Source organism: Anser cygnoides, chromosome 16 (genome assembly GCF_040182565.1).
Source record: "Anser cygnoides isolate HZ-2024a breed goose chromosome 16, Taihu_goose_T2T_genome, whole genome shotgun sequence".
In the NCBI taxonomy this organism is placed as follows: domain Eukaryota; kingdom Metazoa; phylum Chordata; class Aves; order Anseriformes; family Anatidae; genus Anser; species Anser cygnoides.
In genome coordinates this window covers 9282958-9295546 of record NC_089888.1, presented here as the reverse complement: position 1 = coordinate 9295546, position 12589 = coordinate 9282958, and the positions used below count along the sequence as shown (strand labels likewise).

The following is a 12589-nucleotide window of genomic DNA, read 5'->3' as shown; positions in this document are numbered from 1 at the left end:
ATGCCACAAGTACAACCCCTACTGTTTAGGTCCTTTATGCAAACAGCCTTCGTACACTCTGAAACAGCACTGCTTTACTGATTGCATTAATCAAGAAATCATCTGTCAGTGCAGGGCATTAATGGAAATACTGCTGTGTAAACGTGGATTAAGCATCCCATCACACTACAAGGACGGGAACACGCAGCAGCATTAACTACAAACGAACTATGCATTCTTGCATGTCATCTAAAGCACGAAACAAAAGGGCCTGTCTGAAAGATGGCTGCAAAGGAACCTTGCCGTGAAGACAAGGAACTGGCAGAGACAGCCATTCAGTACCATTTCAAAGGTTTGATCCACAAAACATATCTGCAATTGTGACAATTGCTATTTGCAAATGAAAAATCTTCACAAAATACAGGAGTCCAGAAGATATCTTTCAATTTCCTAATTTCGAGAGTGTCAAACAAGGAGATGTGAAAGCCTTTGCCACAGGTAAGGCCTGGTCCAACAAGATCTGAGGGGCCAAATTAGGGTTCTGCAAAGCTGTGTCACTAAATCCTAATTTAGTGCAAGAAAACTAACGGTAACCTTTGCAGATAATGAAAGGCCTAGCAGATAAGCAGATACACGTGCATGCGGGTCAGCAGTACTCTTTCTGTTGGCCACCACTACAGACTGCCACTGCACAGTGACTCCGAGCATTACCAATGTGAAAGCATACCTTACAATTTACACCTTAAAAACCCACTACAACTCTGCAAGACCTTTACCAAGAAGGCATGCGTTGCAGATTGAGAATCCAGCTGAGACTAGAAAGAAAAAAGAAAAAAAGAAAATGGATTTTACAGCTGGAAATAAAAAGGAAATTCTCACACAGTCCCTTGTATTTTCTTGCAAGCGCCTGAAGGAAACAATAGGCAGGCAACAGAAATAGGTAATTTGTTGAAAGCTTCATCTGCCAGGGACTCATCTGCATACCTGCAGGCAGACAGGGCACTTGGGAGAAGGCTTTTCAAGCCTCAGATACCCCGCAGAGCAGGATGCCTCTTGGGCCACCAGGTCTGACCAGAAAAGCTTACTTGAAGACACGTCACTCTCTGCCCCTTGAGCTCAGCGCTGTCCTTCCAGGACACTTCCCAGAATTGTAAACATTACACTGCTCCCATAAAGCCTGTATGCAAACAGTCGCTGTCACTGGTATGATCAATGAGTTGTCCTCAAGACAGGTACAAATTCAGGCAAACTGTTTATGGATGCTGTGCTACAATACTCCTCCTGTATAACGCATAAGAACCCTGCACTGCTAAAGACTTTTAAGTGCTTTGTGCCCACAGTTTAAGCACTAGAGTTCAAGAAACACAGTAAGTGGAGAATCCAAATAATAGCACAAATTATCAGAGGTAAAATTAAATAGCTTGTGAGAAAAGAGTTGAATAATTTGACAATTTAGTCTAGACTGAAACAAAATGTGGTAACAGCCACAATATACTTGAGAAATTGATGCAAGAGAAAAAGATCACCTCTGTGCTCACTGCAAAAAAAGAGATTAGACATTACAGTAGGCATTAGGAAAATGTTTCCAACAGTAAGGACACCTAAACACCAGGATAAACCATCAGAAACGACCCTCCTTTCAGATCAGAACATGATCTGTCAAGATCATCTACAGCACTCCTGATGATTTTTTGATATGCTGTAAACTGTGGAACCACGCTTCCCAACACCGCCAGGCAGCACGCCTTCCCATGGCGCAAATGCTACATGACCTGGGAACTGGAAAAATAACAGAACTGTCCAACTTTTTCTCCCTATATTTAGGTACAAACAAGCTCCTTTAATGTGTGTCAGTCTGCCTCCTGCTAAAGTCAGACAAAAAACTATAAAGCTGGCCATGCATTCAGCTACGTATGGAGCACTTTATTCCTATCAGTCCTGCTATCTGCAAAGTTTGTTTCATTTTCAATCCACAGGCCCATTCCTACCAAAGCCCAGGGTCTTCGTCCCTTCTGTGCACTTACTCAGCCCCAGACTGCTATTGCAAAAGAGTTTTGTTGCAGAGGCATCAGCACGGCGCTGGGAAAGCACAGGGCAGCCAGGCTCTCCCTGCCCCCCAGAGAGCACGACACATGTTCAGACAACTGGCATCCCCGACGTGAGAGGGAGGGACAAATGGCAAAAGGGCTGATTGATGGTATCACTGCAATAGAGGAGGGAGAGTTGGGGCAAACACTGCATTCTGAAGGATGGAACAAGACCAAAGAAGAGAGAGAACAGTTAACAAGGGTCAGCTGCACACCAAGCCAGAGCAAGCTACAGGAAGCAAAGAAAAAGGAGGTTTATTTCTCACTTGTGTGGCAGCAAAGTGGTCAAAACACATGGGGGATTTACAGGTATTTTCTCCTTGCGGCTCTTCTGTGAGAGACCAAAAATAACTAAACAACTTAATTCATGTGAAAAATCTGCTGTGCTCCTACAGGCCTTTGGTTTGTAAAGCCTCACCGCAAAAGACATGGGTTGGTCACGCAACTATCCAAGTGAAGAAAATTGAGCTCAGACATATGTCTCCAAGTAGAAGAGAACCCCTGAATTCTGTATCCTCAGTCCCTGCTCTTAGACCCACGGCTGGCTCTCCAGACCACAAGTGGTCCACATGGACCCAGCAAGCAGTCCACCTGAGGTCCACAGAAATACACAACACGGTGTCTCAGTGAAAAGTCTGACGGAAAGTAAACATGCAGGTCTGCAAGAAAATCTGAGACTGTTTTTAGTTCTCTGCTCCAAGTAGCCTTGGACCGTACTCCCTATTGCATTCCCATCCGTACACTGGAAGAAGAAAAGGTTATCACTTGCTGGCATTTCAGAAACAAGTAAAAACTACTAAGATCCCTCTGTCTTTATGTCATATCCCTCTGACACATGCAAGTAGGAATTAACATCATTTAGTATACCCTGACCTGTGAAATGTGACAGCTACAGGATGCAAGAGAAACAAAATGTATGGAAAAAAAATCCTTTGCTGCAGAAAACTGACAATGCCATTGATATCCCTGAAGTTTCGCTGCTGTACACCAGATGAGGCTTTCTTCCTTCTAAGCCTAAAGATGAATAAATATTTTCAGTGCTTTCTTTTGCTTTTCCGTTTTCCATTTTGTTTCACTTTCTACCTCCAGACCATTTTCTTCACATTCTCTTAGTATTCAGCACAAAAGAACTTCCTCACCTGCTTGCATTTCAGCCTTTAGTAGCTGTTTTTGCAGAGCACTATCTGAAAAGCGAACTACTACCAACAGAACTGCCAGCTCAATTCAAGAGTCATAATGCAAACTCCTAAAAACTAATGAACATTTATGCTTTGCTGGTGTTCTTCATACTCTACAACCACAAGGGCTACAAAACTTGCCCTTTAAAATGAAAGCCACAATCTTCCTCAATTTACAAGTGTCAGGAACCAGGCTTTTAAGAAAAACATCCCATGTTGTTAAGACTCAACAGCAGAAAGTCTTGATCATAGGCAATCATAACAATTGGATTTAGGTGAGCACATCTGAGTAACTGGAACTACCAAACAGCAAAGCTGATTTAGATCTCTTCCAAACAAATTTCCATCTCCTTCCTCTCCCCAACTGCTCTTTTAGCTGTCTCATAGCAGAGGAACGGCATCACCCAAACCATATGGTTCACCTTCCAGAATCAGAGTTTATCTGGGTCTACTGAGGATGAAACTCGCAGAGAACAGAGCAGGACAGGAAACCACACCTCACAGATGAGGCAAATGGCTTGTTTGCTGCTCTGAGTACCAGCGCCCTAATCTTGGATGCAAACACGATTGTGAAATATGAAGAAAAAAATAAGAGGCCTGTGATGCTTATCATATTTCGAGATGGGTGGAGTGCAAAATCCAGAGATACTAGATCAATTACAGCCACAAAGCAAACAAGAAAAGGGAGCATAACAAATATTTTGAGACTGTAGGATGTGGGTTAATTTATCTGATGGCACGTGTCCTAACGTAATATTTATACAATAGATAAGATGGAAGAAGACTTCTAATCTTCATATAAAAATAAAGGATGCCATAATATTCAAACCTAAAAATAGTCCTGGTACAATTAGTTATCCAGCCTGATACCTGTCTGATAAGGACAGCTCAACTTTCATGTTCTCATGCCTGCACTGAGCACGCAGCAACTGCTTAAGCTAAAACTACATCCTGGCATCCTGATATTAAAATTTACACGTTGGTGGTTTGTCTTTGGAGAGATGAAAGAGCCATATCTGTATATGATGCAGAGCATAATTTGGTTGTATATACTTGCAATTACCTGACCAAGTTGTGGGAGCTGCATGTGCAGGTTACAGCCAAGTGTTCAGTGAAATTAAAGGACTGCGGAAAAAAGATGTGTGTATATAACAAAATACCTACCATTGCAATCTAGTATATTGAATAATTACTGTTACTACACTTTCACATGCAATTAATATGATTACATCTATAAACTGCTAAGCCAAACCTCTAAATGCTGACATCTAATTGTTGCATACCACTATTCAATCTATCTTTAGAACAATGGTCAGTGAATGTGCATGAAATTACTCAGGGCTTCTGCACCTCCTCACTTGAAAAACGGTCTTTGATCACCACAATACCAATATCACAGATTTGACCGTAATTCTGTGGAACGACTATATAGCATTCAAACAAACCACAACCTTTCTTTTCTCAAGGAATTTTGCAGGGACTTTTTTCTACAGCACAGGCAAGAACAGATACCTAGAGAACAGGTAAGCTTAGGGGCTGCAGCGTGCCAATGTTATGCCTCAGTACCCAAAGGCTCTACTGTCAGCCACAAATTCATGTCAACCTTGGTATGCTAGCAAAATTGTATGTCACCAGACAGATGCTTTAACATTTATCAGACTGGTCATCAAAGTGAATCATCGCCTGTTTTAGTTCTGTCACATAAAAGTGAAATATTTACAAGATCGCATATAACGCATAAACATTTCTGCATAAATCGCACTGTTAAAAGAGGCTGTGGGGCGGCAAAGGATTAATTGAATCTTGAAGTCTGGAGACTGAAAATGCTTATGGCTTATGATCTCAGCAGAGACTTACAACAGAACTATTTGCCCTGTTCTCTTTGAAGTTTATCTTACTCCATCAGTAACTTTTAGTCAAGTTCCATTAGCTTCAGACAATTTTCCACTTTGTTTCTCATTTGATCAGTAGTTCTTTAATGACGTTGGCAGCAGTATGTTTTCATCCATTCCCTGTAGTTCTCCCTGCTGCTTTAAAAATTGGTCTGTATAATGGGGCTTTACAAAGAAATTTAGCACATATCCACATAACTACATTATCTATTAATATTCATGATTTCCACAGTATTTCTTCAAGCAGGATTCTGTATTTTTCAACATCACACCTGCCTAGTACAATGGCAGGTAAGATAGGGCACAATACAGCCTGTGCATATTCATAATTGAGTAACTTCAGATCATTAGCTGAGAGCTGGTAGAAAACAGTTTGCCCTTTCTCAGTATGGTAACTCCTTATTTTGAGGTTCAATCTAGGAAAAGTAAGTCTATCAAAATCCTATGATATGCATGAGTATCATATCTGTACCATACTAATATTTAATATGGAATCTAGGCACTCTAATAAAATAGCTATAACCCTTGGAACTGATCACCTCATCTTGCAAGATCTGGAGCAAACCACAGTAAAAAGCGATGAGGTTTCATTCTCTCCAAACTTCTGGTTCATAATACTGCAATGGGACTTCTCACAGGTGTAACAGAAACTGCCCAGGAACAAACTGACCAGAACTGCCTTCTTGTGCCCCCAAATCAAACCTATTGGATTGAATAAAACAGTTAAGCTGTAGCGAGACAGCTAAGTTAACATTGCAGATACAACTTTTGTGAGAATTACTAGAGGTATGAAATAACAGCTTCTAGACACTACATTATTTAAATAGGTAAATACGTAGAGCATTTTTATTAATGTTTTTACTTCTGAGCACAAAACCAATAGCAAGATGTTTTCTAACAACAAAAACTGTTAGTTACCATGAAAAAGAGAACTTGACGTGCCATAACTTTCATGATACCTGCTTCACGAATCCATAGAAGCAAAAATAAAGACAATCTTCTACACAAGGCAAATAAAATAAAGATTGAGTCCCTTTGTTTCCGGGGAAACTACTTTCCCTATAGCTTGGAGGGGGGTTGGGGGAGGGGAAGATTTCTAAGAATAAGAAAAAGATAAAAGGAAACCTTTCCTTTAACATGGTCACATGCTAGTCTTCTAAAAAGGACAAAAATACTCTTAGTTGTTTTGCAAATCCATAGTATCAAATACTTAAGAGATTCTTTTACATTACTAGGGAACACATGGAAGCTTCTGTTAGCAAGCAACCTCAGGGCTGTGAATAAACCCATAGAATTCAGTTGTTTGCTTTTTAAAACATTGTTTATTGAGAATACTTAATGAGAACTGCAGCTTCAACAGCAAATATTTAACGAGGAGCACAAACTCCCTCACCTAACCTTTTTCTAAAGCACAACTGTCCCATCTTACTTATGGAAAACTCATTTTGATAACTGAAAGATGCAAGATTTAGCCTTCCTTTATTTATCAAAGTGATTAAAGTTACTGAAGCAAAGGAACCTGCACCCCTCCTGTCTCAGCTCATGTTCAACAGGAACTAGTTTCCATAGGATCTGGGAACTGCAGCCTTTTTTCTACTGCTGCCAAGAAATTCTTTCTATAACTTATGGAAAAATAATCAATTTCAGTACAATTCACACTGAAAAAAAAAAACACATTAGTATCACACAACCACGTTTGAGTGTTAACTGGGTACCATACCCCAGAAAGTAGAAGAGTTTATGTTTATTTTGCACTGGGTAAGTGCTGCTCACATGGAACACGAGACAGTAAGAACGAGACCCATGGGGCAAAAGCAACAGTTCCTACACAGTCACATCTGAGCACTCAGAAAAAAGCTAATGGGAGTAAAGTGGACTTAATTCGTGAGGCCCACGTAGATTTGAGAATACCGAATCCCAGAGCTACTTGTTAGAAGGTACTAAGTGAGGGCCTTCCACCAAATTCATGCAGAAAATATTTCACTCCAAATTTTGTTTTTAAAAATATCTTCCCACTACTGCTCCATTCACCCTCACGCACTGCAGTAGGCCCTCATTCTCCTTTCCTTGGTGCTAAAACCATTCAGCTGCCTGAATGCAGTTGTATAGAGACTCAGCCCGTAAGAACTAGGTCAATGATTGAAGGAACTTGTTGTTATTTAGGACAGCAGAGGAACATTCAATACGTGCTTCAAGTTAAGCCTATGTGCGAACACTGCTCTAAACCAAGGCCTAGAGATAGGAAAGATCCCATCCCTCAGTGCTTTATTCAAACATAATTACCGAAACAGAAACTCCACAGGGGAGTAAAGCTACACTATCAGAACCGGCCCCCAAGATAATTCTACCGCCAATCTCCGGCGAGTAGCTACTAACAAAGTGACTGTGAAAGGCTCCGGCTGCAGCGAGCCATCCTGAGAAGGCAGCCAAGCATACTCCATCGGTATCTTCTCCTGCCATTACCTAAGGCACATTACTCACCGCTGTTCCCACAAAAACTGCCAAGTTAACAAATATAAATAAATAAAAGACTGTTTTGTTCTGTTTAATATATGAGAATCCCATTAGTTAATAATGCGAATGCATTTAGCTGTAGGAACTGAAGCTAAAAAACACATGCAGCCTGAATCTGCATTCCAGCCTGCAGCTCACAAAATCGCAAATTCAGTACTTAGGACAGAGGAATTTTCTGAGTTTTATTATGATTATTATTTTGTTTTGCCTATAGGGTGGGGCATTTTGCAACTTGCAGCTATTTTAGGAATCTCCTTACAGTGAGACAGAATCCTCATTTCAAATGAAGCTAACTGACACTTTAATTGGAAGCTTTCTGAAATTACAGACTTTGTGTTCAACTATTTGAGAGAGAAAAGGAGGATTTAAGTAGAGACTAGTTCTTAAAGCAACCACTTCCTTTTCATTTATCTTTACGCTAGACAGTTTGCCACTTGGGTGACTCTGAACAACGCTGAAGACAAACCGAATTTAAACAACAAACAAACAAAAACTTTGCTGGGAAGATGAGTCAAAAAGGGTCCAGGGTCTAAGCCATTTAGATGAAATCAGGGTTTAGTACTTATCTAGCAAAACACCAGAAAGAATTTTTGCCCTGACCAATCTTTTGGAAATCTCTGCAGAGACTTCCCTTGCTTTGATTCCTGATCTCTGTGTGATCAAATAGTTTATTCTTCTTCTTTTTTATGGCATATCTGTTATCTAGTAACTTTTACTGCAGGCTCTTCGAGTTATTTGCAGGACTGTGGTGGTATGCTGATGAATTCCACATCTAGAGCCTACGTAGGAAAAAGGAAACATCCAGATGGAGTTTTACTTCTGAACCACTCTGTTTGGAGGGCGGGTATAATTGTCTCCACATGCACAGACACACCCTGCCCAATCCCATGTTTGTGTTTACCCGTAAAGCAATATATATATATATATAGTATTTATTTACAAATAACAGCCAACAGGCAAGGATAGAGCTCGCGGCTGGGCGGAACAGCAACTTCTGAACAACAACAAAAGGGGGAGGCACTCGGCGAGGCACATTCATTCCTGGAGCGGTCCCTGTCACCTCACAACACGACAGGGCACCCGCGTGCTTCCCCGGGGCTGCAGGGGCGGCACAGCCGGCCCTCCACCGCCCCGGCTATGCTTTTTTTTTCCTCGCCGGAGGCCCAAACGCCGCCGTTGGCGGCCCCCTCACGCAGCGGGGGCATCCCCCGCCCTCTGCGGCTCGAAGAGCAGAAATTTCCCCGGCCGGAGCGAGCCTGCCCCCCTCACACTTTGCCCCGCCGCCGGGACGCGGCTCGCAGCCCCCGGCCCGCCCGGGGAGGAGCCGAGCCCCTGAGGGGGGCTTTGTCCCCCCGCTGCTCACCGACTGCAGGAACCGGAGGGTCCCCACGTAGTCCCGCTCGGTGCTGAGGATCTCGTTGAGGACGCAGAGACGAAGGCGCAGCTGGCGGTCGGTGTCCTTGGGGCAGCCGGCGGGCTCCGCCGCGCCGGGGTGAGGAGGAGGAGGAGGAGGAGGAGGAGAAGGCGGCTCCATGGTGGTGGTAGTGCTGGCGGCGGGGCGAGGCGTTCCGCTTCCCCGCTGCTCGCCTCAGGAGCCCCCCATAGCCCCGCGGTGTCCGGAGAGCCCCGGGAACGGCACCCCTCTGGCCGCCCCCCTCGGCCCTGCCTCGCCCGCGGGCGGAGGCGCTACAGGAGCCGGGCGCTGAGGGGAGCCCGGCTGCGGGACATGCCGGGGGAACGGCGGCGCGGCGGGCGCTCGGCGGCCGAGGCGGCGCTGAATGAGGAGAGGAAGGGAAGCCCCGGCGGCGGGGGGGTGTGGGGGAGCGGGAGGCGGGCGAGGAAGGCGGGACGGGGCGGGAGGAGGCGGCGGAGCCCGGCCCCTGGAGGCCCGGCCCGGGTAACGGCGGGCAGCGGCCGGCCGGGGGTGGCTGAGGGGAGAGCGGCGGGGGGCGAGGGTGGGAGGGACGGGACGGCCGTCACGGGTAGCGCGCGGCGGGAACGCGGCCTCACCGCGCTCCCTCAGTCCACTCAGCCTTCAGTTCACTCACACCCGAACTCCCTCACATACCACATGCCTTGTGCTCCCTCAGACCACTTACCCCTCAGACACAACTCACCCCGCACACCCATACTCCCTCAGTCCACTTAACCCTCAGTTCACTCACTCCTCACACAGACACCCATCACACCCGAGCTCCCTCACACACCTAATGCCCCACACTCCTTCAATCCACTCACCCCTCACACACCACATGCCCTATGCTTCCTCCATCCACTCACCCCTCAGTTCGCTCACACCCGAGCTTCCTCACATGCCAAATGCCCCACGCTCCCTCAATCCACTCACCCCTCACACCCACACTCCCTCACACGCCACACGACCTGCTCTCCCTCAGTCCGTTTGCCCCTCACACACGCAGCCCTCACACCCAACACACGGACCCCACAAACACTACATTCACATAACACATGCAGAAACTGAACTTAGGCACTCCACACCGCAGTAACGCAACACACCACCACATGCCGCGGACACTCACACACAGACCCCTCACAGCCCATGGCCTGCTGCGAGCAGATGCACACCAGGACAGGCACACTCACACACAAACTCATATACGCACAGAAATAGGCACAAATGCATGCGCCTCTGAAAGTGGAGACGTACACACAGCTTCACTGGGACAGAAATGCACAACAGGCACTTGCATGCACAGAGAAATGCACCCAAATCTCCATATCTCCCTCCTCTGAGATGTACTGAGAGGCAAGCACACAAACACAAAGCTCTGGTGCGTAGAAATGCATTCAGGAATGCATACACAGAAAGTACACAGCTATGCAGAAATAAGAGATCACACACTTCTACGCCAATGGAGAACATATACAAGAAATGTAAGTGTTTCTCTGGTGTGAATCAGAAATGTTGTGGTTTTAGTTGGCTCTAACTGCTTATGCAAAGTGGGTACAAGGTGAAATGAGTAAATTGCACACAGCAGTAAACGGAGCCCTGTAAGTCACCGCTGGTCCCACTGACTTCCAGAAAGCTAATGTGATTCATACCAGTGGAGATTCACTCAAATATCTTCAATGCACCATAGGAAAGCTGCCAGGCTTTCTTCATGGTAAAAATAAATATTTATTTCCTTTGAATTAAGGAGAAAAATATTTCAAGAGAAAATTAAAAAAAGTTAATAATGTGAACTTTTAAGTAGCATAACTGCAGGGACAGATCTCATCTATTACCTTAGACATGAAAACAAGTAATGTAATAAAACATTTTCCTCAGGCTAAAACAAAATACCTCTTTTGGTGTTTCAACTTAAAAGTGACATTTTTCTGTCTTGGTAGGTCTCTTTTATCCTAAGTATTAAGTTTTCTATTTAGGAGAAAATGACAGCAGTCCAACACACAATTGTCATCTTTAATTCTGATTTAAGCTTCATGGATATCATATTACATGACATGAAAAAACAACTCTTCAGTCAAGGTATAGTGGCAGCAGGCTGTATGTCTGCTTCATAAAGAAATATCGAAGATGTTTTTAGACCTAGATGTTGAAATTGTCTGAATCAAGTAATATTGATATGTTAGCTTGCCAGATCTCCTTATGATGTAGCTTTGGGTCAAGGTACAGAATTCACACCTTTGCAAACATGATTCTCATGATACATTGTAATCTCACTCCATTTCTGCAACCTTATCAATGAGAAATGTTGCCTTCACTCCAAGTCAGTCAGAAACATGATTGCTCAAAATGGAAAGAAAAATGTGGGAAAGCTCATACATCCATAATTGTAGGAAATCAGAGGGAAAAGCACTGAGGGAAAGGGGATAGCAGGAGATAATTCTGGGTTTTGCACAGATCTGAGCTGCGTGGAGGGGCACTACAGGAGATGGAATAGCGCCACAGCATAGGCCTGAGACAAGGACAAAGAAGCAAGACTTCAGGACAGGTCAGATTAGACTCTAAATTCACTGTTTTTCCTTCAAGTTAATTATTACCATTTGTTTTCTTCTGAGAGTTACTAGAACATTTTCATTTATTTAGTTACTGTGTTTCTAGTTGCTGTCTTTTTAAAAATCAAATGATATTTCTGTGTGGGACAAGTGACAAGACTCTCATTTAAAACATCCTAATGGTTTAAATAACAGTATTCTCTGTTTGGAAAAATCAGCATCCCCAAAGCTACGCCCCCACCCTGTGGCTGAATGAGAAAGCTGACAGTTTGAAAGTTTTGATTTGTTAACTCTAGATCCTGTTTTTGCCTCAGAAGTCTCATAATAGTTTCATTTCCTCAGCAAATGCTGAGACAGGAGACCATCGTAGATAATCTGTGGGATGCTCTCTGAGCAATGCTTGAACTACTGTGTAGTGTGCATGCCCTTTTGTTTACGTTGTGTGTGAGATACATACACAATTTCTAACTTTATTGTTAACTTTAAAAGCATTATTATATAAGGTATTTTAAAAGGGTGCTACTTCTGACTGGAAAGATTAAAATGTTATGAAAGAAGTTTACATTAAAATTAAAGAGAGAATTTTCACTCTTTTTTGAAATAGTTTTATTTTAGCTGTAGAAAAAAATATTTTTGGTACTGTAAAGAGTTTTGTTAGTTACTGTTTACTTTATTTCTTTCCAAATTATCTCAGATATACACAGAGAATCCTTACTTCAGACTGGATGATTTATTAGTTGCTAGCATGGCTTTTAATTTTAAAGACAAAAATCTGTAACTAGCCAGCCAGCTCTTTTATTTTTAAAGGGATGTTGTGTATTAACTGAACAAAGCTTAAGCTGAATTTGTGCCTCCTAGTTTGTTTTTTTTTCTCCTTCTTTTTTTTAAATTATTTTTAAAAAGGAGGTAGCTTACAACTACTGTTCAGTTTTGAAGATAAATTTTACTACCAATATTTTTTCAAGTGAGCACTTCAAAA

The 12589-nt window shown here is 43.3% G+C and overlaps 2 protein-coding genes across 3 annotated transcripts in view; one reads left to right on the top strand and one right to left on the bottom strand.

The window, feature by feature from the left end:
- The window catches only part of PREX1 (phosphatidylinositol-3,4,5-trisphosphate dependent Rac exchange factor 1), a 172374-nt gene extending 162915 nt beyond the window's left edge, over window positions 1–9459 (bottom strand). The window contains exon 1 of one of the 2 annotated variants that reach the window (XM_048072456.2): window positions 9014–9459. In XM_048072456.2, the coding sequence (XP_047928413.2) occupies window positions 9014–9184 (171 nt within the window). In that variant the 5' untranslated portion in view covers window positions 9185–9459. The remainder of the gene's footprint in view (window positions 1–9013) is intronic. The other variant, XM_048072455.2, reaches the window with a different exon arrangement.
- A 2127-nt stretch (window positions 9460–11586) lies between these two features.
- Window positions 11587–12589, top strand: part of ARFGEF2 (ADP ribosylation factor guanine nucleotide exchange factor 2) — a 61278-nt gene continuing 60275 nt past the window's right edge. Inside the window, exon 1 of the mRNA XM_013188587.3 lies at window positions 11587–11606. The gene's annotated coding sequence lies outside the window, so the exon portion shown is untranslated. The remainder of the gene's footprint in view (window positions 11607–12589) is intronic.